We start from the raw sequence: 27,361 nt of genomic DNA on the forward strand, positions 1-27,361 counted from the left end.
CGTTGTGATGACGGTATAACGGAGATAATGAACACTCACCTATCGTTGTGATGACGGTATAACGGAGATAATGAACACTCACCTATCGTTGTGATGACGTATAACGGAGATAATGAACACTCACCTATCGTTGTGATGACAGTATAACGGAGATAATAGAAAACTTACCTATCGTTGTGATGACGGTATAACGGAGATAATGAACACTCACACCTATCGTTGTGATGACGGTATAACGGAGATAATGAACACTCACCTATCGTTGTGATGACGGTATAACGGAGATAATGAACACTCACCTATCGTTATGATGACGGTATAACGGAGATAATGAACACTTACCTATCGTTGTGATGACGGTATAACGGAGATAATGAACACTTACCTATCGTTGTGATGACGGTATATAACGGAGATAATGAACACTCACCTATCGTTGTGATGACGGTATAACGGAGATAATGAACACTCACCTATCGTTGTGATGACGGTATAACGGAGATAATGAACACTCACCTATCGTTGTGATGACGGTATAACGGAGATAATGAAAACTCACCTATCGTTGTGATGACGATATAACGGAGATAATGAACACTCACCTATCGTTGTGATGACGGTATAACGGAGATAATGAACACTCACCTATCGTTGTGATGACGGTATAACGGAGATAATGAACACTCACCTATCGTTGTGATGACGGTATAACGGAGATAATGAACACTCACCTATCGTTATGATGACGGTATAACGGAGATAATGAACACTCACCTATCGTTGTGATGACGGTATAACGGAGATAATGAACACTCACCTATCGTTGTGATGACGATATAACGGAGATAATGAACACTCACCTATCGTTGTGATGACGGTATAACGGAGATAATGAACACTTACCTATCGTTGTGATGACGGTATAACGGAGATAATGAACACTCACCTATCGTTGTGATGACGGTATAACGGAGATAATGAACACTCACCTATCGTTGTGATGACGGTATAACGGAGATAATGAACACTCACCTATCGTTTGTGATGACGGTATAACGGAGATAATGAACACTCACCTATCGTTGTGATGACGGTATAACGGAGATAATGAACACTACTATCGTTGTGATGACGGTATAACGGAGGAGATAATGAACACTCACCTATCGTTGTGATGACTATAACGGAGATAATGAACACTTACCTATCGTTGTGATAATAACGGAGATAATGAACACTCACCTATCGTTGTGATGACGGTATAACGGAGATAATGAACACTCACCTATCGTTGTGATGACGGTATAACGGAGATAATGAACACTTACTATCGTTGTGATGACGGTATAACGGAGATAATATCGTTGTGATGACGGTATAACGGAGATAATGAACACTCACCTATCGTTGTGATGACGGTATAACGGAGATAATGAACACTCACCTATCGTTGTGATGACGATATAACGGAGATAATGAACACTCACCTATCGTTGTGATGACGGTATAACGGAGATAATGAACACTCACCTATCGTTGTGATGACGGTATAACGGAGATAATGAACACTCACCTATCGTTGTGATGACGGTATAACGGAGATAATGAACACTCACCTATCGTTGTGATGACGGTATAACGGAGATAATGAACACTTACCTATCGTTGTGATGACGGTATAACGGAGATAATGAACACTCACCTATCGTTGTGATGACGGTATAACGGAGATAATGAACACTTACCTATCGTTGTGATGACGGTATAACGGAGATAATGAACACTCACCTATCGTTGTGATGACGGTATAACGGAGATAATGAACACTTACCTATCGTTGTGATGACGGTATAACGGAGATAATGAACACTCACCTATCGTTGTGATGACGGTATAACGGAGATAATGAACACTCACCTATCGTTGTGATGACGGTATAACGGAGATAATGAACACTCACCTATCGTTGTGATGACGGTATAACGGAGATAATGAACACTCACCTATCGTTGTGATGACGGTATAACGGAGATAATGAACACTCACCTATCGTTGTGATGACGGTATAACGGAGATAATGAACACTCACCTATCGTTGTGATGACGGTATAACGGAGATAATGAACACTTACCTATCGTTGTGATGACGGTATAACGGAGATAATGAACATTACCTATCGTTGTGATGACGGTATAACGGAGATAATGAACACTACCTATCGTTGTGATGACGGTATAACGGAGATAATGAACACTACCTATCGTTGTGATGACGGTATAACGGAGATAATGAACACTTACCTATCGTTGTGATGACGGTATATAACGGAGATAATGAACACTCACCTATCGTTGTGATGACGGTATAACGGAGATAATGAACACTCACCTATCGTTGTGATGACGGTATAACGGAGATAATGAACACTCACCTATCGTTGTGATGACGGTATAACGGAGATAATGAACACTCACCTATCGTTGTGATGACGGTATAACGGAGATAATGAACACTCACCTATCGTTGTGATACGGTATGACGGAGATAATATAACGGAGATAATGAACACTCACCTATCGTTGTGATGACGGTATAACGGAGATAATGAACACTTACCTATCGTTGTGATGACGTATAACGGAGATAATGAACACTCACCTATCGTTGTGATGACGGTATAACGGAGATAATGAACACTCACCTATCGTTGTGATGACGATATAACGGAGATAATGAACACTTACCTATCGTTGTGATGACGGTATAACGGAGATAATGAACACTCACCTATCGTTGTGATGACGGTATAACGGAGATAATGAACACTTACCTATCGTTGTTGATGACGGTATAACGGAGATAATGAACACTTACCTATCGTTGTGATGACGGTATAACGGAGATAATGAACACTCACCTATCGTTGTGATGACGGTATAACGGAGATAATGAACACTCACCTATCGTTGTGATGACGGTATAACGGAGATAATGAACACTTACCTATCGTTGTGATGACGGTATAACGGAGATAATGAACACTTACCTATCGTTGTGATGACGGTATAACGGAGATAATGAACACTCACCTATCGTTGTGATGACGGTATAACGGAGATAATGAACACTTACCTATCGTTGTGATGACGGTATAACGGAGATAATGACACTTACACTACTATCGTTGTGATGACGGTATAACGGAGATAATGAACACTCACCTATCGTTGTGATGACGGTATAACGGAGATAATGAACACTCACCTATCGTTGTGATGACGGTATAACGGAGATAATGAACACTCACCTATCGTTGTGATGACGGTATAACGGAGATAATGAACACTTACCTATCGTTGTGATGACGGTATAACGGAGATAATGAACACTCACCTATCGTTGTGATGACGGTATAACGGAGATAATGAACACTTACCTATCGTTGTGATGACGGTATAACGGAGATAATGAACACTCACCTATCGTTGTGATGACGGTATAACGGAGATAATGAACACTCACCTATCGTTGTGATGACGGTATAACGGAGATAATGAACACTCACCTATCGTTGTGATGACGGTATAACGGAGATAATGAACACTTACCTATCGTTGTGATGACGGAGATAATGAACACTCACCTATCGTTGTGATGACGATATAACGGAGATAATGAACACTCACCTATCGTTGTGATGACGATATAACGGAGATAATGAACACTCACCTATCGTTGTGATGACGGTATAACGGAGATAATGAACACTTACCTATCGTTGTGATGACGGTATAACGGAGATAATGAACACTCACCTATCGTTGTGATGACGGTATAACGGAGATAATGAACACTCACCTATCGTTGTGATGACGGTATAACGGAGATAATGAACACTTACCTATCGTTGTGATGACGGTATAACGGAGATAATGAACACTCACCTATCGTTGTGATGACGGTATAACGGAGATAATGAAAACTCACCTATCGTTGTGATGACGATATAACGGAGATAATGAAAACTCACCTATCGTTGTGATGACGGTATAACGGAGATAATGAAAACTCACCTGGAGATAATGAACACTCACCTATCGTTGTGATGACGGTATAACGGAGATAATGAACACTCACCTATCGTTATGATGACGGTATAACGGAGATAATGAACACTTACCTATCGTTGTGATGACGGTATAACGGAGATAATGAACACTCACCTATCGTTGTGATGACGGAGATAATGACACTCACCTATCGTTGTTATGACGGTATAACGGAGATAATGAACACTCACCTATCGTTGTGATGACGGTATAACGGAGATAATGAACACTTACCTATCGTTGTGATGACGGTATAACGGAGATAATGAACACTCACCTATCGTTGTGATGACGGTATAACGGAGATAATGAACACTCACCTATCGTTGTGATGACGGTATAACGGAGATAATGAACACTCACCTATCGTTGTGATGACGATATAACGGAGATAATGAACACTTACCTATCGTTGTGATGACGGTATAACGGAGATAATGAACACTCACCTATCGTTGTGATGACGGTATAACGGAGATAATGAACACTCACCTATCGTTGTGATGACGGTATAACGGAGATAATGAACACTTACCTATCGTTGTGATGACGGTATAACGGAGATAATGAACACTTACCTATCGTTGTTATGACGGTATAACGGAGATAATGAACACTCACCTATCGTTGTGATGACGGTATAACGGAGATAATGAACACTCACCTATCGTTGTGATGACGGTATAACGGAGATAATGAACACTCACCTATCGTTGTTATGACGGTATAACGGAGATAATGAACACTCACCTATCGTTGTGATGACGGTAATGGAATAAAGTAATGCCCCTGCGAAGGACCACTGAACCTCCCCGTCGCCATCTTTGCCGTCCCAGCCCTCTTCCTTTGTGGCCTTGTAGATAAGTGTCTGGAAATCCTTCAGAATACCGTCTGCTGCCACGGTCCAGTTGGCAGTGTGGAATACATTATATAGGAAGGTGATATTCCACAGTCTGTCCACCTGCACCTTCCGGTGGGCGGCCACGTTCGCACGTGCAGTCTCCTCATATGGTGCCTCTAATTCCTTAAAAATGAATCCCCCGAGAATGGAATAGGCCACCACAAGGGAACACATCCCTATGTGAGAGAAAAGAAAAGCTACAAATCGCTTACAGCATTTCATACAACGTTTTCTTCTGCGGTTTTGAGATTTTGCACCAGTTTGAGTTTTTTTGCCGAGTTTCTTTGAATGTGTTGAAGATTTCGGATACACCTCGTGATTTTTGTGCTTCCTTGATTTGCCACAAAAACAACATACACAACACCCCGACTTCCGTTCTTTGGGTACGTAGTATGGATCGACGTCCTCGTTACAAATACCGTTTTCAGCAGCTGTAAACGAGATGTTTTCTTGTATTTCTTCTTCTCGTCTGCTACTTATTCCACTAACCCTACTCACGTGCAAATGCACGTCATCGATTTGCACGTCATCGTCGCCATCATTTACAACTTCGGTATCGGCCTTGGATAGAATTCTTTCGATCTCCTCATCACTTCCGGTATCGTAATCAGACACATGTTCTTTAACGGTTGGAGAATCCATCTCTAGAAAAACAGCCTTGACCTCGCTTCAGCTACACCGTTCTATACCGATATCAGTAAGTTATCATCAACGTAAACCGGAAGTCCAACAAACGAACTATGGCAGCCATCTTTGTTCATTCCTCGTATGGTCCCTGATCAGACATGGGGCAGTGTGCTCTGGTATTATAAATCTCCATCACGCCCTGCAATGTAAAAAAAAGAAGTTTGAAGTATGGACAAATGCAGTTATCAATTTACCGAATCTACATTATTATATATAGAGGACAAAATTTTATGTCGTTTGTTCAACATGTCAGTACGTGCATCGCATACATTTGTACGTATTGCTTTCTTACGGAATGAAGAAACATCGGTTATTATAAACTTTTGTAATATTATATGGTGTTGTCAAATGGTATATACGTGACATTGTATGTAAAGCTTGTAAAACTAACACCTAATATTATAATTAATTATAAAAAAAAAGAATATTAAAATTTTCGACGCGAAGATAGACCATCGCTCGAGTTTTAATACTTATCAAACATGTTAATGATAAGTTTCATAGTGTATGTGTAACACTTTTATTCAGTACGCACATTGTAACCCTTGGTTACATGTACCCTAAACCTATATCAGAAACATATGTTTCTGCCTATATACACAATACAAATGTCAAACGTTACATAGACACCCCATACACTGGCCTGGCTACCCAAACGATTAGGCCTATATGCTGAGGCGAGTTGTACATCACGCCGTACTGCATTTTCTGTGTGACGAAAAGACATCACACGCCGTTTTATCAGGAAGGATAGAATATTACAGTATCTCTATGCCCAAGATATGAACAGAGGTTATAGTATGTTGAATGAATTACTTGTAGATTACTGGTGGGATCAAACCCCGTGACCGATGGTTTAGTCACAGAATAAGACATCTAGAGACCAATAACGAGAACATCATATCTACACGATTCACGTTTGTTTTGTTTGGTTTTAGCTGTAAGTCTTATTAATAAAAGGCCGTTTTAAAATCTGGTTTGTCTTCAAAATTGCTTATAAAGTCTATGGATCATTTATGTCATTTAGAAAAAGCCTCTCTCTCGCGAACATAAATGTGCGTGCGGGTGACCATATTAAATGTTTTAGGAACGCTGCGGTATAATGTGTTGTGTCTCCTTTTGATCATCCTCGATACTCCAGCGGTTCCGATCACTTACGATCTCTACACCCCTAGACTATCTCATAGTGAAATTGAAGGCAGCTCAGTGGAAAACATTTGACCAATCACAGGCTAGCAAAGATTTCCTTTGAAGACTACAGAGAGAGCGACGCCTAACATCAAAGCCACACAGTCAACCACAGTGTACCGTTACACGGCTCTTTTGATGTACATCAATTGACTAAATTACCTGTTCTATTCTGTTGCCTCCAGTTTTACTATGAGATAGTCCAGGGGTGCAGAGATCGTTAGTGATCGGAACCCCTGGAATATCGATGATGCCTTTTGATAGTGGCGCTCCTGTCTCTGTAATACAGCGTTGTCTCACTGTCATAGCATACTGCCTAATATATACCCAACATAACACTTCGCCAGTTAGATTATGTACAGCCAACAGTCGTCATGGGCTTACAATGATTTGATTAAGTTTGGGAAAAGGAAAAGCAGAAAGAGTCATACATTATTTAGTAAACGTTTCACACGATCTTTTTTGGTTTCATAAAAAAGTGAATCACGGCAAAGGAATTCTAAACGTATTTTTGTGACATAAATGAAAAGAAGGCATAGATCAGATTTACTTCTAGTTTGTGTCGTTTTGTCTACACTTGCATATCAGTGTAACAGTTTGTAAATATAAACAACAAGCCAGACAAAACTTCACAGGGATTTGATGAGTGCAAGTGCAGACAGATAGCTGGACCGAAATAAAACAAAAACAGATAAATAACTCCATACATCATAGTTATTTGCCTATTAAGATATCTATCATTAAATATGAAACGCGAACGCTATAGACCAGCTGACAAAACTCTTTCTGATGAGAAGAGAACTGATAGCGGAAGGAGCATGCCAATTATGTAACTTCCGGGAATACTCGGGCGGCAAACGCGGCAGTTCACGGCTAACACAGGTGGTACGAACAAAAAACGCTGCCAAGAATCGAGTTCTCCCAGAACCACAGTTTACTAATATGTGACGTCATTTATCAGCCATGTGATTTGATCCCGCTGTGGTGACATAATCTAAATTCCCAACAACCATTATACACTAAATAAAATTACATTTCACTACACTAGAAAAAAGTCCTGGCAACAGCTTCCGGATAATGAGTGTATTTCATTGACTACTATCGCGTGGATTTATGCGAGTTGTGGTGTGGGAGGTATAGGAAATAGCGCGAGCAATCAGACTTATCTGGCTTCACTACACCATTCCAGGATCAGTATCCATCATGGTACTTATTTATAGCATATAAATGCACAAAATGGCGCGTCTCCAAGCATGTGATAGCCAGAACGCTGTCAGCGATCGTTACATCAGGGAGTATGCCGATCGACATTTAAATCGTACCTCAATTCGCAACCGATTTATTAGAATTGGTCATGGATGACATGGGATAGTTTAATTTACAATATGTACATGTAGTTTGATTTTATCAGACTCGTTCAGAAAAAGTAACATTTCGCGCATTTTTTTTTTTTTTTTCTTTTGTTTTTGTTTGTCACAAAAGAAAAAAGTTAACAATAAGATTCATATATCAATTTTCATTCTTTTCGTTACGAATGTATATTAGTTCATTCGTATTATTTTTCTATCCGTAGTGCACACAACAAAATGTTTTGGTTTCACTTTCCAATACATTTACTTTATTATTGAGTAGAGAGAGTTAGTGCCTCGCCGCATGAAACCTCAGTGACCCAATGTTAGAATTCATAAATGAGTTTACATCTCTACAAAAATAATTTATGTATATAGATTTTGCCGAACTCAACATTTCATACGAAGTTTTCATTCCCTGATATTCGTTAATTCTTTTGTAAACCTGTTTCCATTTAAAACCAACAAAGGAACGTTCCTAAAACAGGCACGCTGGTAATAATAAGCAATAACCCCGTCGTTAACAAATTAATAAAAATATTTTGTTGGGTACGAAGAAAAATTCTGACAAATAACAACAAACACCTGCGGCTGTTGGTTCAAATAAACATGATTAATAAAAGAGCATACCCGTGTAGAAAGCTCATGTAGTCAATAGCAGTCACCGCTGGGTCTCGTTTCAACTAATTGTATTCAACACGTGCACAAATTGTTTCTGAACATTTTCTCCTTATCTCCATTTCTAATACAAAACATTTGATTCAGAAGCTATTTAGATCAAATTTGCCAGTGAATGATGTAAAATACAACTTCATTTGAACGCTTGTGTTTTCCGTCTCGCTATGCTGGATTTATTGTACCGACAGCGTTAAACGCACCATGCAATGCAAACGTTCTAGCGATGCAGATCAATCATCATACAGCGAAGCCAATTCGATGCACAAAGGACCTTTTTTTAAGCTCTTAACAAGTTCTGTTTTCTCCGAATGTTAGTTTTTTAACTCATCGACATTTCTGAATGATAATGTATTGTTTATTTTGTCCTAAAGCTACAAACAAAACAGTTACGACGACGTAACTTCAAAGTTCAAACGTAATCAGACTTGAAGGCTCTCTGGTGATTCTTTCACAAAACAGACAGCGTTAACAAGATTTTTGTTACTCGGTTATATCCGCTATATCAATAGTTTATGTCTTGTAATAAAGATAACATGACAACACGATCTCGTGCGGTGCACGTGCAGTTACACGGTTCGCAAGATACAAGGTGTAACAAAAATTAAACGCTTAATTGACTCTTACAACACATGCCTTTCAAAATATTAACATTTTTCTATAATATACACTGTAATGCTACTGTTTGGTCGTAGATTGTAGTACCTAGTCGTCGATAAATCGTTCGTAGAATGGGTATAGGCTGGCCATTACACGAAGTTATAAGGTTTAAATTATTTATTCACTCTGACAAACATACACGATACCTGGCGTACAGTAATCACACTATCCTAAAATATATGTTGCGCGGCATGGCATTGCAAGTCAAAGTTAAGTGATTTTCGGACGGGAAGACAAACTTTAATTCTCCATTAGAACCTGGTTCACCAGGAACAATGTAAACATGTAATGTCATTAAGGATATATTGACAATACATAATTCAGATATGGTAAATATTGTATTGGATAGCATCACAGTGTACCGTGGTATTATATTTTAAGGTGATCGATTTACAGATCCTGTAACTCAATACACATAAACTATATTTTTCATATACATGACAAATATTACATGCTCTATAGAACCTCGACCTTCGTTATATGACACATGTTGTGGGTTAACAATGATAGGTTTAATGCATTCAAGGCGACGTACTATAAAGTTATAGATTTTATCTTTACACTATCGAGTTTGTTTTTTCATAATAAAGTGACTTACACGTGTAGACGCGGTAATACGCCCAGCATCTGTAACCTGTGGCGGCGGACTGACAATGATATACCGACGGGACGTACTCAATAGCTGTAAATAAGACGAAAGGTGGCCATTCTTCGATGGGGATTATACAGAACTCTATCGTAAGGTTATATCTATACGGATGTTGTCCCGATATGATCCGGAATGTGATCGAGAGTGGGGAGTTATATAGTACCGGGTCGTAGTAGATTCAACAAGAAATAACCCCGCCATGATACATCATTCACGGGAAATTGTTTGGTTAATGCGAAAATGTACTGCACATTTCCCACAAACATCTATTTCCCAAAAACATCTTGAAAGAATTTATAAACATATATTTACATTTCCGTTTTTCCGTTGCTAAATACACTTGTGTAAACGCAGTCGGTTGTCGTGCTCACAAGAATACATACACCAAGTCAAGTCAATGCGCATCATATTTGGACTGTATATTATTTCTGTATTTTCAATACTTCAAGTAAACAATTTGAATGTAATTAATGTCTTAGGTTATATTTCAGAAAATAAAATATTTGAGAAATATTGCATCAATGGAATGAAAAAAAAATGTTATTGTGCAACTATATTTTGTTTACTTCCTGAACTTGACAACATTTCAGAGATGGTTATGTAGAATATGCAAAATTGAAGAACGTTACTTTATTTTTTTTGCTTCCAATAAACGTTTTATCTGGTTAAACACGCAACAGCCTAAAATGACGTTTTTTAACGTCGCTTTCGGTTGGTCGATCAATTAATTTCTAAGCGAATATTGCCCATTAGTACAAGTAATTTTTTCAAACACGAAATCTTTAATGAAATTGGGATATTGTTTAAGGATTATCTTATCCTTATCCTTATAATTCAATTTACTACAGCCAATCTATTTTTGCTATGAAATCATTACGTCGTTATCTCAGCCAACCAGAATCGACGTTACAAACGGCGACGCCATTTTTCCCTTTATGGGCTAATAAAGTAAATTTTTAAGCCAATGAAAATGCTCGTTACGTACAAAATTGAATTATTTTTAATTTAATTAAAACTATTGATGTTTCCTATTTCTCAATCCGTCTTTTATAACGATTGGTAACTTACTCGTGGTGGAGATGCCCGGATGTGAATTATCACTGCCAGTGCCCGGATGTTTATGGAATGATGACAACAATGTTTTGAAGTTAATCGTCAGTTCTGACAAGCTCTGTCTCACGGCTTGTTCGCGTCTTTGGCTGCCGCTGATAACATTCCTAATATGTTTTTATAAGCAACAGAACGGAAATAAAACGGCGACAGGCACTACTTAATCATTCACATTACCGACTGCGTTAATGGCATCTATCGCTTCAGTTATTGATTGGAAGCGAATGCTGTATGATTGTTATATAAAACAATTTGGCTTTTACATGAAGAGAAAATCGGCAATTATGTTTCTGATAATGTTTTTATGCAACAGTGAATAATTGTTGAATTTTTATGTGATGGAATGCATCACCGCCCTGTGTTACACCATTAACAAACGTGACGCAAGCAAACGCACTTAATTTCTTAATACAAGAGATAATTACAAACAGGGATATCGATTTTTGAAAGTTAGAAACTCTAAATAAGATTTAATTCATTTATTCTACTTTTTCCATTTTTTCTTAATCTATATAATACAATACAGCCTGTTGTTTCCTACATCTGCATCACCTATCTAAAATGACTCCACTTATCAATGACCTGAAATGATTACGTCACAAGTTCGGCTGGCTTGCCAAAGTTAAATTATATTCCAGCACAATTTCATTGTTCTTGATAATCTGAATTATTTTATTTATATTTCAGAGTCGTCTATTTCGTATGTTCAAATGTTTTAAACCCCATATATCGACAGAAATTTTCAATTAAGGATGTAGCAGATATTAGTTATGTGAAAAATTGGAGTAATCGGAGAAACGCAATCGACCAACAACCTTTCTTTGTCAGTTGTCCCTTTGGGGATCAATTGGCAATCAAATTTTAGAAGAAAGGTATGATGTATTGTAATACGTCATCAAGTTATAACAGTTATATCAATCGTCTGTACAGTATTTTGGATGGAAAGTCCGCCATTTTGTATCTTCTCGCCGGTAAGATATCATATTCATCCTTAACGAGCGTTGGTGTGAACAAAACCGAGATCATGGAACCCAGACAAGCAATGCCTACTGACGGAAGAAACTCTGATAAATCAGCTCATAGTGTGTATTGGAAATCTCATAGTGTGTATTGGAAATGAGCATACGTTTACTAGCTAATTACAATCATTCTTGTTCGTACAATGACAGTATCGATTATTTAAACCGGGCGGACAAACTCTTGTCGATTATCCCTTAGTCGTAAACAAAGTTCCGGAAGTGTTCCAGAGTTGTGATTGGACGGGATTTCCCGCAGAGCAACATATTTCCTGATCAGCTATCTATATGTTACATTATCTCACGTAACAGGCCCACGGGCGGACATATGGACTCATAAGGGTGGTCGTTGTGTGATACAAGATGTCTAATTGTCACTTAATTACATTGATTCATCTCCTACCTGCAATTAACAATTTATTCGCACATTGATTGAGATATTCTATCGTTTTAAATAATACATTCGGCAAAAACATAAAGTTATTAATAAATAGCAAACATTACGATAATAAAGTTTTAGAGCAATGTCACGATCATTAAAGAGACAATTCACTCAGGCTGATTATTTTACATAACCAAGAAGCAAAATGTAGCATAAATGTATTGTTCTACATTTCTTATGAAACATATAACGTAAAACATTGACAAATTCCACGACATTTTTAAGTATTTTAATTAATATCGTTGAAATATCAAATCGTTGATCAATACGATTAAGCAGGTACAATATGGACGCTGTACCCATACCTTAGCCAAAGTCACGCACGTTAAACAAATGAACTACATAACCATTGAGGAGGTGATAAAATGATTTTTAGGCAAGACAATGCACCTAATAAGGTAAACACACTACTGTCAGAGCAATTTGAGCAGTTCTAGACAAAAGTTGCATTACATCACGAACAAGGGACAGGGTTCGGCATACAAGAAGTTTGACCACATTGTGTAATGGCGGACAGAGAGCGAGTTTGAACATTTCACACACATGTTGCCACCGTAGGCTTTTCAGGCATATCACAGTAAAACCGACTGATCTAATTTCTATTAGAACTGGTTTTTCCCCGATATATGTACAAATTTTAATTTTCTCTTAGACTGAATTGTCCCTTTAAAGTTATCAAAGTTCAATTTTCTGACAAGTATAGCCATCTTCACTTGTCATGGCAAGATGGTACATTGCACTCCTTCTTTAGTTGTCGGTATCGCTTGGTAGGCGAAGGTAATGTATAGCCGATGGTTCTAATTTTTCCGATTCACTTTTCTTCGTTTTAAATGACATATTGGCAAAAATCATGAAGTTTTTAAATAGAAAACGGTAATAAAGTTTTAGAACAATGTCACGATCATTAAAATGATCAAATTCCTATTTTCATACAAGTATAGCCATCTTCACATTTCAAGACAAGATGAATCGCTTGGGAGGCGAAGGTGAAGTATATAGCCGATGTTTTCCGCCACACTTTTCTCTTGAAATGAACATACCCTTCTACGAGTATTTGTTATTCCTTTATTAAACTGTCAATCTATTTTTTAGAGTGATGTATCATTTGTTCAGAATTTAGCGTAAAAGAACCCAAAAATAAAAGCAAATGCTAGTTCGTTTAGTTTGAATATTTTTTTTTAATTTTAATTCGTCGTCTAAAAATCGGTAAACAAGCTTCAAGCTTATATCACTATTCAATTGAATAGCACGATGCTCTCAGTGTGTAATGAATGTACAGTTCCGTGAACAATGCACATTATATAATAACTTAAATTAACTTTAGTATTCATGTTTGAATTTTAAGATATCTGAAAATAAATAAATTTCCATTCGAGTATTATGACGCTATATAAAATGTACTTGTAAGAATATCGTAACTCGGTAGTTTTTGTCTGCGCGGCAGCACACGATTTGACCCATATAAGATTAGACGATCCTACAAATTACCGTCAGCAATCCCAAAATAATGACATTTAGATTTTAAAAGGTTTTTTTTCCTAGTTTACGTAATGTATTATGTCATACAGTGTGACGTCAAACATCAATTAATTAGCATGTCTTGTTAATTTGTGTTTGAGGCAATCTAAATTAAATCCTATTTAACCTCGATACAACCTACGTTAAATCACCTGTTTACATGTAATGTAAATCAGAGTACAGTTACCACAGCGATCACTCAGCATGCTATTTTCTTCATGGTTATAACCGTGTGTGCATTACCATGATTTAGGCACAGGTGGCTTAGTCTATACAAGGCTGAACAAAACATTTATTAATACCCCTAAAAGTGCCTGTGAAGTTCATAAAGAGTACAACTTAAAGTTTTAAATTATTATGTCGACAAGATAAGTCAGTTCCGACAAACAACTTTATTTTAACTACTTCTATAGACTGGTGTCATAAATACGTGTCCTCCCATTATGATACCTACAATAATACTGATTTCACTAATATTAACTAGGTTTGTGTAAGTTTTGGTCATGTATTGGAAATCAACATCATTGGCTTCTAGATCACGTGCCATTTAACATTGTTTAAATACCTTAACGTTTTCGAAACAAAGCTTTTTTTTAAAAAGTGAATTGATTACGTTAGAGTATTAAACCAAACAAATATAGGATTTCCAGTGTAAATCTATGTTAACAGAAGAGAAATTCATTTTACTGGTTTACCACACGGTGTAGTGAAAGCCTTTTAATTGATTCAAAAATACCGTATTCGACCCAATTAGCGCCAATAATGGCGTTTAAAAATTGAAGCAAATAAGGGGGTGCTTTATAGAAACAATTTTGGACTTGCCTTTCATAAAATTATTCTACAAAGTAAGCCATGCATAAATCAATTTGCAAAAAAATCAGTAAGGAAACCAACAGTTTTCATATTGGATTTAATTCGAAGTAAGTGAAATTGAAGCCTAAAAAGGGGGAGGGGCGCTAGACGATAAGTGTTCTAATTAACAGTAAGCTAAAAAAAAAACCTCATGGAACTCGATACAAAATTATCAAAACAGTTTAACAGTTAAAATTCAAAAATTAAAATCCATTTCGGGAACATAGCGGGCCTTTAACGACAACAAAACATTTTTACATCACCTTATCTGGATTATTACTTTTACTTACTTCATCAGTCACTTGTCTTCAGTAATCCGTCCACACACTGTATGTCGGCCTGTGAGACTGTCGTAATTACGTGTTTGTTCTAAGTCAATATTATCGACAAAGTGAAGTGAACTGTCACTACAGGTCTTATAAATGGATATAGAAACAGCACTTTAAAAGTACAAAAGAGTTAACAAAATAAAACGATCGAAATGCGTCATAATAACATTAATTATACTACAGAAATCGAGGATGTAAAATTGTTTTGTTTATTTCTAAAAAGTTTGTTGTTTTTCTCCCCTCCCTTCGTGAGTGCACGTGTACCAAACGAACTCCAGAAACGCTTGATCTGTATCATTTGAACTCTTGCATCGGGCAAGTTATAACAGGGCGACATGAACAGAAAGCAATATGGCCCCTGTTTCGTTAGAGTTTTGGCATCACATAAATGTTTATATACATACAGACCCCCATACGCTACCATTAGTTGGATTTTATTGAGACATATTGCCCGGTAACTTAAGAGAGGGAGAGGAACGTAAAATTCTTGTCCTGAAACCATCACACTTGTAGCGAGTACTACATTTCTACACTTGATTCATAGACAATTTGAACTTTCCTTGTAACACATGACATTTAGGACAGAACGCGTCCATATATTTAGACGATTGCATCTACACATGCAAAACACGTCCCTGTTGACCCTTAAAGGGACAGAGAGTCGAGTACAGTATGTCTTCAAAGCTTGTGTCTGTTAGCTAGCCTCTCCAATGACAAGAACGAGGTACCGTTTCAGATGAACGTGGTACCGACCGTTTCACAAAGCATACGTAAGTACATTTGTATGTGTACACGTAACGTTTACATAAGCTGTTTTGGCCGAATCCCGAATCACACGTAATATAGTTTATCTATAGTTTATTTATGGATAAAAGCAAGCTCTAACATTGCAATTGTAACGCCTTTCTGCACCTAAGTGTCTTGGTTTATTTTGGTTTCTTCTTTTGAAAATATATTTTTTATCTACCAGAGTAATTTCCCTTTATCTAACTCAGTCCAGTCTGACGGAGTGAAATAAAGTGAACTCTGGTAGATCAGAATCATCGCATTAGATTAATCAGCTGAAAGTTAACCACTCATGAGACGTTAAATATCTAATATTAAGTTAATATTGTGTCCTTTCTTTACATATGCAGTGGTAACAATTATTTAACACTTTCCTTGTAAGTGTACAGGAAGACGTTTCTGTGACGACAATTTACACTGAGAGTAAATATAAACGTGTAAGTACCAAAATAAATCTATCGCTTCTTGCTATAGTTACTTTGTACATGTATGTAAAATATGAAGGTACCAGTAAGGTCCGCGGTGTGTACTGTGTTTAATAACCATTGTATAGTGAATTGTATTTCTATGGTGATGCTATTTTTTCTAAATTACTTAAAAAAAAGTGAAATTTTTTTTGACGTGATCATTGTTTTGTGAAATTGAGATTGGCATGGAAACCTCTACTAGCTGGCGATGATACAGCGATTGGCGTTTGTGGCTCTCACATAGAGCATGCTATTGTTCTTGTAGTAGTGACTGTTACATCACGCTTTAAATCAGATATATCAGTAGATGATACAGATTACAGAACAAAATGAGATAAAATATCTCTTTTTTCTTATCGTATGAGAGTATGAATCCCATTTGTATATATTTAAGCGTGTCTTTTAAATGTCAAAACGCTCACTCCGTGTGTTAAACGGTCGCATATGTTGGGTTTTTCGTTAATCCCTTTTGAAATACTTACAAATGTATGATTTTCGTGAAAACAATGAAACAAATATTTATCGATAATCTATTGTCTGCATTTTTTACCTGTATGAAATCAGTTTTATCAAAGGAATAAAAGATTCGATGGATAATTAATAATTTACGTTTAATGACACTAGGGTGTCAGAAATACAAGGATACCTCAAATTATTAAAGTTAAAAAGCAGTAGTATGTTATGCTTATGTTATACAATAGTTAAACGTAAGTAAGGTTAATATCATGTTTTATTTTCCCAATAAAAGTGTTATTTTTCGAAATTGGGAGAATTAATAAATCATCGTATTAACATGAAAACAAGTAAATAACTGTTTTACCAAGTGTTCTTACTTTATTTGCATTACTTTGTATATTTCACTACATTAAATTATATATGTTTATTTATGTCAGGCAAAACACCACCCACGCTAACTGGTTGATATTTGATATATTGTGATTTGATGAAATACAACGGAGATTGTATTAAGTCATTTTAGTAAATTTTGAGTTTTTGACATTCATATGCTAGGAACTTATTTGTCTGCTTAAGTTTGAAAATTATAATGTGTCAATTCCAATGCACTGATCTAGAAGCGATAACAACGCTTAACAAAACGATGCATTGCATAATATGATAATCCCTAATTTATAGCTATAAACAACTTATTCTTTTCTGGCTATGTATTTATGTTTCAGTATGCCAGCCGTAAACTCTAGCAGCAGAACTAGAAAGCATGTCATGTCTCGGTTATCAAGCCGTGTGGCTGACTTCAGTTTACTACCGCGCGATCACGAAATACAACACAAATCAATGGCGGAAAGAACATGCAGCACGAAAAACTTTTTTAAAGAAATTTTATAATCCTTCATTAATACAAATTAAAGTGAAAACGGGAAACCAAGTCGTTTGAAGATTTTTTTTCAATTAGGTGTGCTTGTCAAGATTGTAAATTGCGATATGTAAAATTGCAGGTTGGTCTGCTCCCTTGAAAGTAAAATGATCCTTTGATCACAACCTTCTGACAAAGACATGGACACCAGCATAATGTCTTTATCTACGGCTTATAAGATATTTTTTGTTTTGATTGGATGAGCTATCTATCCCACATCTATCATCTAACACGGGGGTGCATGCAGTATTTAATGCGTCCATGGTTTCTTTAACTCCACAATCGTTTGATAGAATTGGGTTGATTAAATAATGAATAAACATGAGAATTCGATTCATTGAATTACAAAACTTGAGATTTTTTGTGGATTTATTTCTGCTGCAAACTGATGGTGTTTATCATGAAGCCGCGCTATGGTCACCACTATCGCTTAATAACAAAAAATAGTGCAACTTAATCCCTATTTTAAAATCCTAATTAAACACCACTATGGAAATCAACCTTTATCCGGTAGATTTGTTTTGTAGAAAACAGTATCCCAAGATTAATTAAAGACAGCGTTTATAATGAAAGAAAAATATTAACGACCAAATTTAAATTTGAATTGTACCTTGACCATGACTCGATCGCACGAATTCCATTTTGATTTGTTTTACAAGAAACAAACACAAGTGTGGTTTTTGTGGTGCGAGAATGATGTGGTTACGAGAGTTTGACCTTGGTTAACCTTCACCTGAGATTCTTGATAGCGTACCATAGACAGAACATGTGTAAACGTGTAAAACACTTGTCGTCTGCCATGTCTAATACTCGTGGTTTCTGTCTTTATCGAGTAGCTACGACACTTACAATCAGGGCTCGTTCGAATCGTGCATGCTTGATACGGCGCACGCGCCGCATGCGTAACCACACGTGACATAAACAATGCAACAGACGTCAATCACGTGCATTTCCTGGTAAATATAGACCTATGTGATCATAGACTAACAGAGTGGCATTTCAACACTCACAATGTATAGGTATAGCCTCAGTGCGTTACACTGTTTAACTTTCGATACCGAATGACAAAGCTAGATTTTTGTGGTTCTGTGTATTAGCCACACTGGGTATAGCCCGCAAACACACAAAATCAGACATTGTGCATGGTTTTGCAAAACAAACTCTAGACAGCTCGCACGTGCAGATTGCCTGTGGGTTATTCGTCGATATAAGCCTTGCAAAAACAAGCTTAGTGTGCACATACTAAAATGACATTTGAGTCGACCGTAATATAGTTATTTCATTTATAAAAAGGAAACATTCTTATTGTGGTGGTTCATGGTATTATTCCTGTTTTGGAATATTTAATGCCTTTCTATGTTTTCGTTTCTGTCAATATGCCTTTTACGAGCTGTTACAACACTACCAAAGAAGACAAACGGAAATGTATTTATTCATGGTGCCGCTTAGGGTATTTAAAAACATTACTACTTAAGCATACGCAAATAAATGACGAATCATAATCAATTATGAAACAGGCAATTGGTTTCGTTCATCAATGGTCCAAAATTTGTTGTTTTTACGACACATGACTTTCAATTCCCATTACAATTATCCGACACAATTTACAGACCGATCTGATTTCTGGTCTTTGATTCTTTCCAATGAAAAATACATCAAAGAGAAAGTTTAAATACTGTTGTATTCCGTGTTTAAATCACTAGTCTCAATTTCCCTGGAGCTATCTCTTATTCCCTGCTCAGAACCAACATTTGAATTACAGAAAACATAACAACACCTCAGCATGAATACGCCCTCGAGGCTCGATCCATTTTATGATTTTTGTTATACATTACAAATCTCAAAAACAAAATACTCCACAGCATAAATGTGAAATATTTATAACAAGGTATCAGATGTCAAATGCATTGAATGTATAAACCTATGTCAATAGCTTTTTCTGCCTCCCGAAACCCAATCACATACAAAATGTCAGTTTAGATCATTATACATATATCTCTGGAATAATTGGAATGGTCGACGAGAGTGCTTGGTTCCAGAAGGTGAAAGTTTATGGATGACAAACCGTGCCTTCATTTTGCTGGTTCGTACCAGTTGTTCTGAATATTGATATGGCACCTCCCTATGGAACGCGTTTGGGTTTTTCCAATATGGCGACACCCATCTTAAGAGCATTATGTTATAAAACAATACCTTAAAGTTTCAAAATGCATTGAAACACAATCAAATGAAATTTCAACGAATATACATCTAATACGTCTTGTTTTCAACGTCGTCCGTCATATTGGATCAAAGTGGCACGCTTCAAGAAAAGGACCACTTGTACCAGTTCGGTCAGTGTTCCATTACAGATACAACAGTTTCCGACCAGTAACAGGTACGAATCCGCAAAGGGAACTTACGGGGTAGTGTAAATTTAAATATTCGTATCAAAGATATCAAGGGGATATGATTACGATGCACTTATATGTAGTCTGTGATGGCTGACATTTCACTGTAAACAGAAAGTGATAATATATCACCAAATTCATCTTTTAAATATGCATCTACATTTTCATCGCTTTGATGATCATCCATATGTTATAAGTTAAATAGCTAACTGACTGACTTTGTTCTGATGACATATTGGTTTGGTTTACATATGTAGGCCAATCACGATGTTACTCTGGTAACGAAACTAAAGGACACACTAAGGTCAATAAAGATAGCGAATGATCACTTAATATATTGTCGTCCCATCGACCTAATATCCATGTAACTGTTATTAGGCACTTGATGCTAAATTGATTGACCTTTATCGACAAGTGAACCATCAATTCTCAAAGTTTGGCATAAAACAGAGAGCACCTAATTACGAAAGAGTTACAGTAGAAATATACTTATATAAGTCCCTTTGTCATATCTACGGGTAATTCATTTAAATACTCGTATTCGATTCTGTGACCTTCCAATACGTACATATGATGTAAACAACACTGCCTTGCAGGTTTAGATGATACACCAAATGTGTAGTAAAACGGAGATAAAAAAACATATTGAGATATAAAAAAAAAACAATTCAGAATCATACTTCTGTATATTTGTCCAAAACAGAGGTAGAGTTTTGAAGATATGATATTTATCATCATATAAATCAATGTTTTGTCTAAATAACGCACCCAATTAAAAAGCTGTGCCTTTTTCATATATCACTTCAAACAGGAACTCTTGGCCAGAACAGCCATCACTTTCAAGGACGTACTAGTTCCCAAAGCGTTTGCAGGGAGATCTTCGAGCAAAATCAGTTAAAGCATATATTTCACTGGTTCATCCTTTCTGTCCTTGATATGTTACTACTTATTTACCTGTTTCACATAGCTTTGACAAATACCAGATATGTAATATCGTTGTAATTTGTGAGAAAGACTAAAATCAAGATATTTTCTCAATGTCCTCTACATAGCAGGATTCTTTGTAGACGTTATAAAACATTTATAGTTTTCATGTTGATACCTAACTGGCTCTATTCTCTAACGGAGCGCCATGACAGTCACTCTATACATACATGTAGACCACTAGATTTCAGTTTATTTATCAGATTTGTGAATGATTTATCAATCGTTCTGGAATTTTGACTGGACTTACATCTGATGCGTTATTTAACAAAACTTGCGTTATGAAAAGATGCATTTTTTATTCGTCATCTAATGTAAGAGTACTAAAAATACGTCAAAACTTCGGTATTGATGACAATGTCAAGAAGATAGAGAGCCACTGTCGGAAGTCAGAAATCAACAGTATGAAGGGAGCATTCCTTGTAGTGATACGAAATCAGGATGTGTACAAAAGGGATATGTTATTATCTTAAACGTTGAAGAGAACTTGCCCTGTCTTATCACGGGAGTGGAATATTGAAAGGGTGATGCAAACATTTTGACTGTAGGAACAAGAGACAAGATCTGTGTAGTCTGTAATACGGAGTCGTGTATATCTCACCTCACTCGGAGTCAATAAGCAGATGTAAGCGATACCAAGATTCGTAGAAGGCTATCAAAGTATGTCGAGATTAGAAATGATAAAACGGCATCACAGAACACTCTCACTTAAAGTTTTACTTGGATGTGGCGGGAGGTCTGTCAAAGAACCTGTACTGGTCTGCTGCAAACTCATACCAAACCTGAACTAGACATGGTATAGCAGTAAAGATGAACATGCATGTGTCCGCACGATTTATCATCGGCGGTATGGCGATCGTGTAAATCACCTGTCATGTGATCCATCAATAGCAGTCAAAGATGGACGCTAATCTCTCGAGAAATGGATCTGGGACGAGATAAGACAAAAATTCATCAACTTTTCTAACCTGCTGCCGGAGTTTAATTTCCCTACAGATTTCACTTGCTCAAGACGAAAAATAAGGACATTATTGGTACCGTTGCTTATGAAATGGTGTAGATTGGAAAACAGCCTCGGAGATATACGATTACTTGATGAGTCAATACCGTTATTACGAAACTATCAATTTCTATTGTCATAAAAGTTCAATAAAATAAATGTCAATAGTTGTTGTATTACGCGGTATGTCGTCCGCGGAGCAGATGCGTGCATTGCTTTGTGGTAACTATAGTAATGCAGTCACGCGAACAATAGCTGAACCTTTTGTAAACGATCCCACCCACGTGTATGTTCTTTATGTCTGCCATTCAATATGTGCATTGTAATTCATCTGAAGCACAATCAACAAAGCGTTGTATAAATCGCAAAAAACAGAGAAAAATATGCAATTGCCAATAAAATTCGATTTGGAGGTTTTTATGTTATTTCATCCAGGGATTTTTTTTAAATGAATGAGCTTTGAGACAAACCGAAATTCAAAATCGGAATTGGTTTTATCTCCATTAACATGATTTGCATCGACACACAAAAGCTACAGTAGTTACCAGACAGGAGATAATCAGGTAGGATTATCAGATGGCAGTGATTTATTTATTGACTCCATTCTCTGTAGCATGTTATAGATTACTGTTTTAACTTTTAAATGAGTCTAAATGGTTGTATTGTTATGCTTTGTGAATTCCTAATTTATTAGAATTTAAATCACAGAGCGGTTTTTAAGCAACCAACACGATAACATCCCGATTTATGATTCACGTGTTAAACAAAAAAATCATAAACTTTTGAAAAAAAATCTTTTAATCAAATGACTGTTGAGAGAAAGAATTGGTTAGAAACAAAGTGCGATTGACGGTGGTAGTATGATGAACTAGTATAGAAACAAAAAGGCATTGACTCCATGTTGTTTATATTTTAAACAATAAAATGTTTAAATCAATCAAATTCAAATGTATAGAATTGTTGGCAGTTATTATTTTTTTTTCTTTTTAGTCTGTTTATCATAACAAAATATTTAAAATATCAAGTATGAATCTTCTGTCACAAAAAAAACTAAGTTAGATATTGAGATATATTATAAAGCAAAGTTGTACTTATTGAAATGATAAATGTTTTGTAAGCACAGTAACTTACAAATCGCGTGTAGTATTGTCTGACGTCGAAATACAGGCCGCGTCTCTGGTGAAATTACCTGGAGTTTGGGAAAATCATACAAACCATCTGTACCATTACACACACGAAAGATATAACAATATCTGACAGCTAGAAATAAACAAAATATATAACCTGTCTTCGTCTCTTATTGCTACAAGGTTTTTTTAGTATAATGCCGAAATGGTTCCTTGCCCATCCTGTGTCAATTCACCTGAGTCATTTAAGTTGACTTGACCAAAGGGCCCTGACCAAGACAGCTATGCGTATTCTTGCGCAAAAACCACTGCGTTTGCGCAAATGTAAACAATATCCTGGTTGCTATGGTAATATAGCAAAGAAAAACGGTAATGTAAATATTTCAAAACATAACTCGAAACCTGCAGTCAGAGAGAAAGAGGTCAAGACGATAAAACAATATTAAAATAAAGTTTCTATATGCTGTTTTAATAAAGGACGAACCAGGTGTCCCGAATGACTGAGCGTTTTCTGCTTCATTGAAGACACGGCTTACAAATCAAGGTCAGATCTGTGTCAAGTTACAATGTCAAATTGGGTGATGATACGTACATAACAATGCAGATTAGAATTTCTGAATTAGTCTAGTTTATTTCTGAACTCCTTGTGAAATATGTTCTGATATAAATGAATTTAAGCTTTATATTTGGAAGAATTTTACGAAATTAATGTTATATTATTGCCTAGAGTATTTCAATATAACAGAGTTTGACTGTTTTTGACCAAATTTGCTATGTAAATTGTCATAAAACCCCTAGATAATTCATTTTGATGATTTGTTATATGGTTGGTATCAAATTTGCTCAACATCCATCTACAGTTGGATCTATTTAAGCCCGGCCAATGTCCATGAAGTGTACCCTGTATGTAAGACTGGGTGTATTCGAACCAATTAAGCAGTCTAGTATTGTGACTACTTAACGACGAAATACTAGAAAGTGCATTAAGTTATTGTCAACCAGAGTTATAATGACACGTCACACCTGATTCGAAATCAACATTTGTCTAACACAAAAAGTGCTATGGCAATTACTTTTCCAGTAATGTAAAAGATGTAAATGTTATATCAATTGCGTTCGTTGATAAAAAGTACTTTGTTTTATTACTAATGTTTAGGCTAGACAAATATCAACAGTTACACTATTTTATATGTTGTTATCTTAAACACAATTGTTACCATTTTGACAATAGATGAAAACGCTTTTCGCGCCAGAAAGAACAATAGATGAAAACGCTTTTCGCGCCAGAAATACTGCGCTAATTGCATTTTACGTGTAATGTGCATATAGCCATTAAGATAATTGCGCGATTTATAAAAGTGCTAACCTGTTCAAGAAAGTTTTTGTTCGACATTTTGATCGCGCCAAAGCAAGTACGTTTATAGTGTCTGATAGGGGGGATATAGTAGCATAACAAAATTGTCATTGAAATATAAAAGAAATAATTGTAAAAAAAAAATCTAACGAAACAGTTTGAAAACCAAGTAGCAATGCTTGAGGGATTTGCTATGAGAAGAGATCAGAACCAATGTTATAATCTAATACCGACGATTCGAACTCAATGCGTGTAGCCGAAAATCAGCCACTGTGCCACCCGTCTATCACTAACCAACGAGCAAAAACAAGCTATTGACTCCTATATCACATGAGAACATTATCACTGCTGCTTCGGTAAGAACCATTCTATAAATGTGCCAAGTTATAACGTTCGTTGGATTCTGTAAACAGTGTTTTGCATAATGTGTCTAGGAACGCTCCACACTAATTTTGATCTGAGTGTATACATTTGTTCATGCGTAAGACATTGCAGGCAACGCCATTCGAGTTTCGCTCGACTGGTGAAGGAAATTGACCTTCATCTTATTGAGAACGTTCGACTTTATAAATGACGTTTTGCCCGTGTAAAGAAAAGTTACACGCCAAATAAGGTCATAATACATTCATTTGTTGGGATGTCGGGTTGAGTTCGGTGCCTCTTTTAGAATTCGGTCGACCGATGGAGGACGCGCGAGTTCAACATGTCCTCCCGGCAGGTGAGCTAATAGAGAAAGTTATTATCGTATATTTTCACGTATTGGACATCAATTATCGGTCATTGATTTGTGATTGACAAGACCAGCACCACGCTGTCAGATAAACAAGTGTGCCGTTTGCAGATAAACAGAACAGGTCCAGAAGGCACACGAATACCATGCTTTCCGTCTCTGTAAATATTATTGTTTTAAAAAAGTTCTATATTCGGAATCTGTACGAGTCTATGAACCAAAATTATTGTATTACTTACGGTATAAACGAGGCTTATCGATAGTTTAGTTTAGTTTTTCATTGGTTAACAGTGCATGAAATAATTTCAATATGGCTGCGTCATCAAATCTTCGGATTCTATGCTTCAATGTTTTATTAGAAATCTCTCCAGCAAATGTGGTTTGATGTATTAATTTGGGGTGCACTTAAACTATCTAGATGCTATAAAACAAATGATCTAAAATAATTGTTTTGCTAGCCTCCTTTGTTCAAATACGAACTGAAAGCAGACCAGCGCCATCAAATGGTAGCTTGGAGGACATTCATTGTGACGAGATTTTTTATGTTTACCATAGTATTAACAACGACTTTCCATTTGGTATTACTTCGGAACGACAAGCGGATGAAAAGAAACAACGACAGAAAACCTAAGTTACATGTATTAGGGTATGTTTGATCCTTTTGTATCAAATGCCTTTTAAAAGACGATTCCTCACAATAAGCGTTACATCAGCTTCCCAAGGCCACATGTTGTTCGCTTTTACCACAACGTTATCTTTTATAGGGCTAGCACTCGCTCTTATGTTATGAGTGCTTCTCAAGTAATATGTGTCCTCTTTTTTCTAAATATGCTTCATATGCAAGCCAGCGTGACCAATTAGCATTATGAATTCATAAATACCTCCCATCCTTTTAGCAAAAGGAAAACGTCTTTATAAACACAGATCCTTGTTAATATTTCCATCAGTTCTTTTTTACCATATAAACTTCCTAGCATCATGACGTTACTAAAACCCACCCTTTAATGAAGTTAACTTCACTTTCGATTTTACAATTATAGACCTGTATGTATATTGAGGGTGATACGATGATTTATCAACACAATACCCAAATTCATTCCTATAATGAGGAATGTACCCATTCTCATTACAACCAACGTTTTATGCTGCTAAATGTCTAGGGTGTGTGAATTTGCTTCCAGGAAGCCATTCAGCCATAAGACAAAATAACACGACCGAAGTATACGTGAATAAGTATAAACAACTCACACTTACGTACCAGTGTTTGAGTCTACTGGGACCGTCTCTGTGTATTGGACCATTCACTAATCAGAGACTTAAGTTTTTCTGTCAAGTCACATTTCTATCACTGAAAAAAAACTGCAAGCCTTGCTGTTCTGTCGTGGCTGAGAGGTATCGATCTAGACCAGCAGACGATAATCAGCTGGTATCCCCCTGTTTACATCTGAATAGTTCTTGGATGTGTTCAAATGATACAATCAGACTTAGGAGACAAACATTTCAAGCGTAAATATCAACGCGCAGACGTAAAATAGCATCATTACAATTCCGATACGATACAATAATGATGATTATAACTTTTTTCTTCAAAATTACTGAAAGAAATACCGCCCCAGTGGATAATACTTTTCTTCAAAATCGATATCACACTTTCCCCGGACGGAA

The 27,361-nt window shown here is 36.5% G+C and overlaps 1 protein-coding gene across 2 annotated transcripts in view; it reads right to left on the minus strand.

The window, feature by feature from the left end:
• Positions 1-27,361, minus strand: part of LOC138331936 (potassium channel subfamily K member 18-like) — a 61,374-nt gene that overhangs the window by 13,341 nt on the left and 20,672 nt on the right. The window contains exons 1-2 of one of the 2 annotated variants that reach the window (XM_069279805.1): positions 15,448-16,433; positions 4,861-5,837 (exon numbers count right to left, since the gene is read on the minus strand). In XM_069279805.1, the coding sequence (XP_069135906.1) occupies positions 4,861-5,653 (793 nt within the window). In that variant the 5' untranslated portion in view covers positions 5,654-5,837; positions 15,448-16,433. Of the gene's footprint in view, positions 1-4,860; positions 5,838-15,447; positions 16,434-27,361 lie in introns of those variants that run through there. The other variant, XM_069279804.1, reaches the window with a different exon arrangement.

This window comes from Argopecten irradians, chromosome 9 (genome assembly GCF_041381155.1).
Source record: "Argopecten irradians isolate NY chromosome 9, Ai_NY, whole genome shotgun sequence".
In the NCBI taxonomy this organism is placed as follows: domain Eukaryota; kingdom Metazoa; phylum Mollusca; class Bivalvia; order Pectinida; family Pectinidae; genus Argopecten; species Argopecten irradians.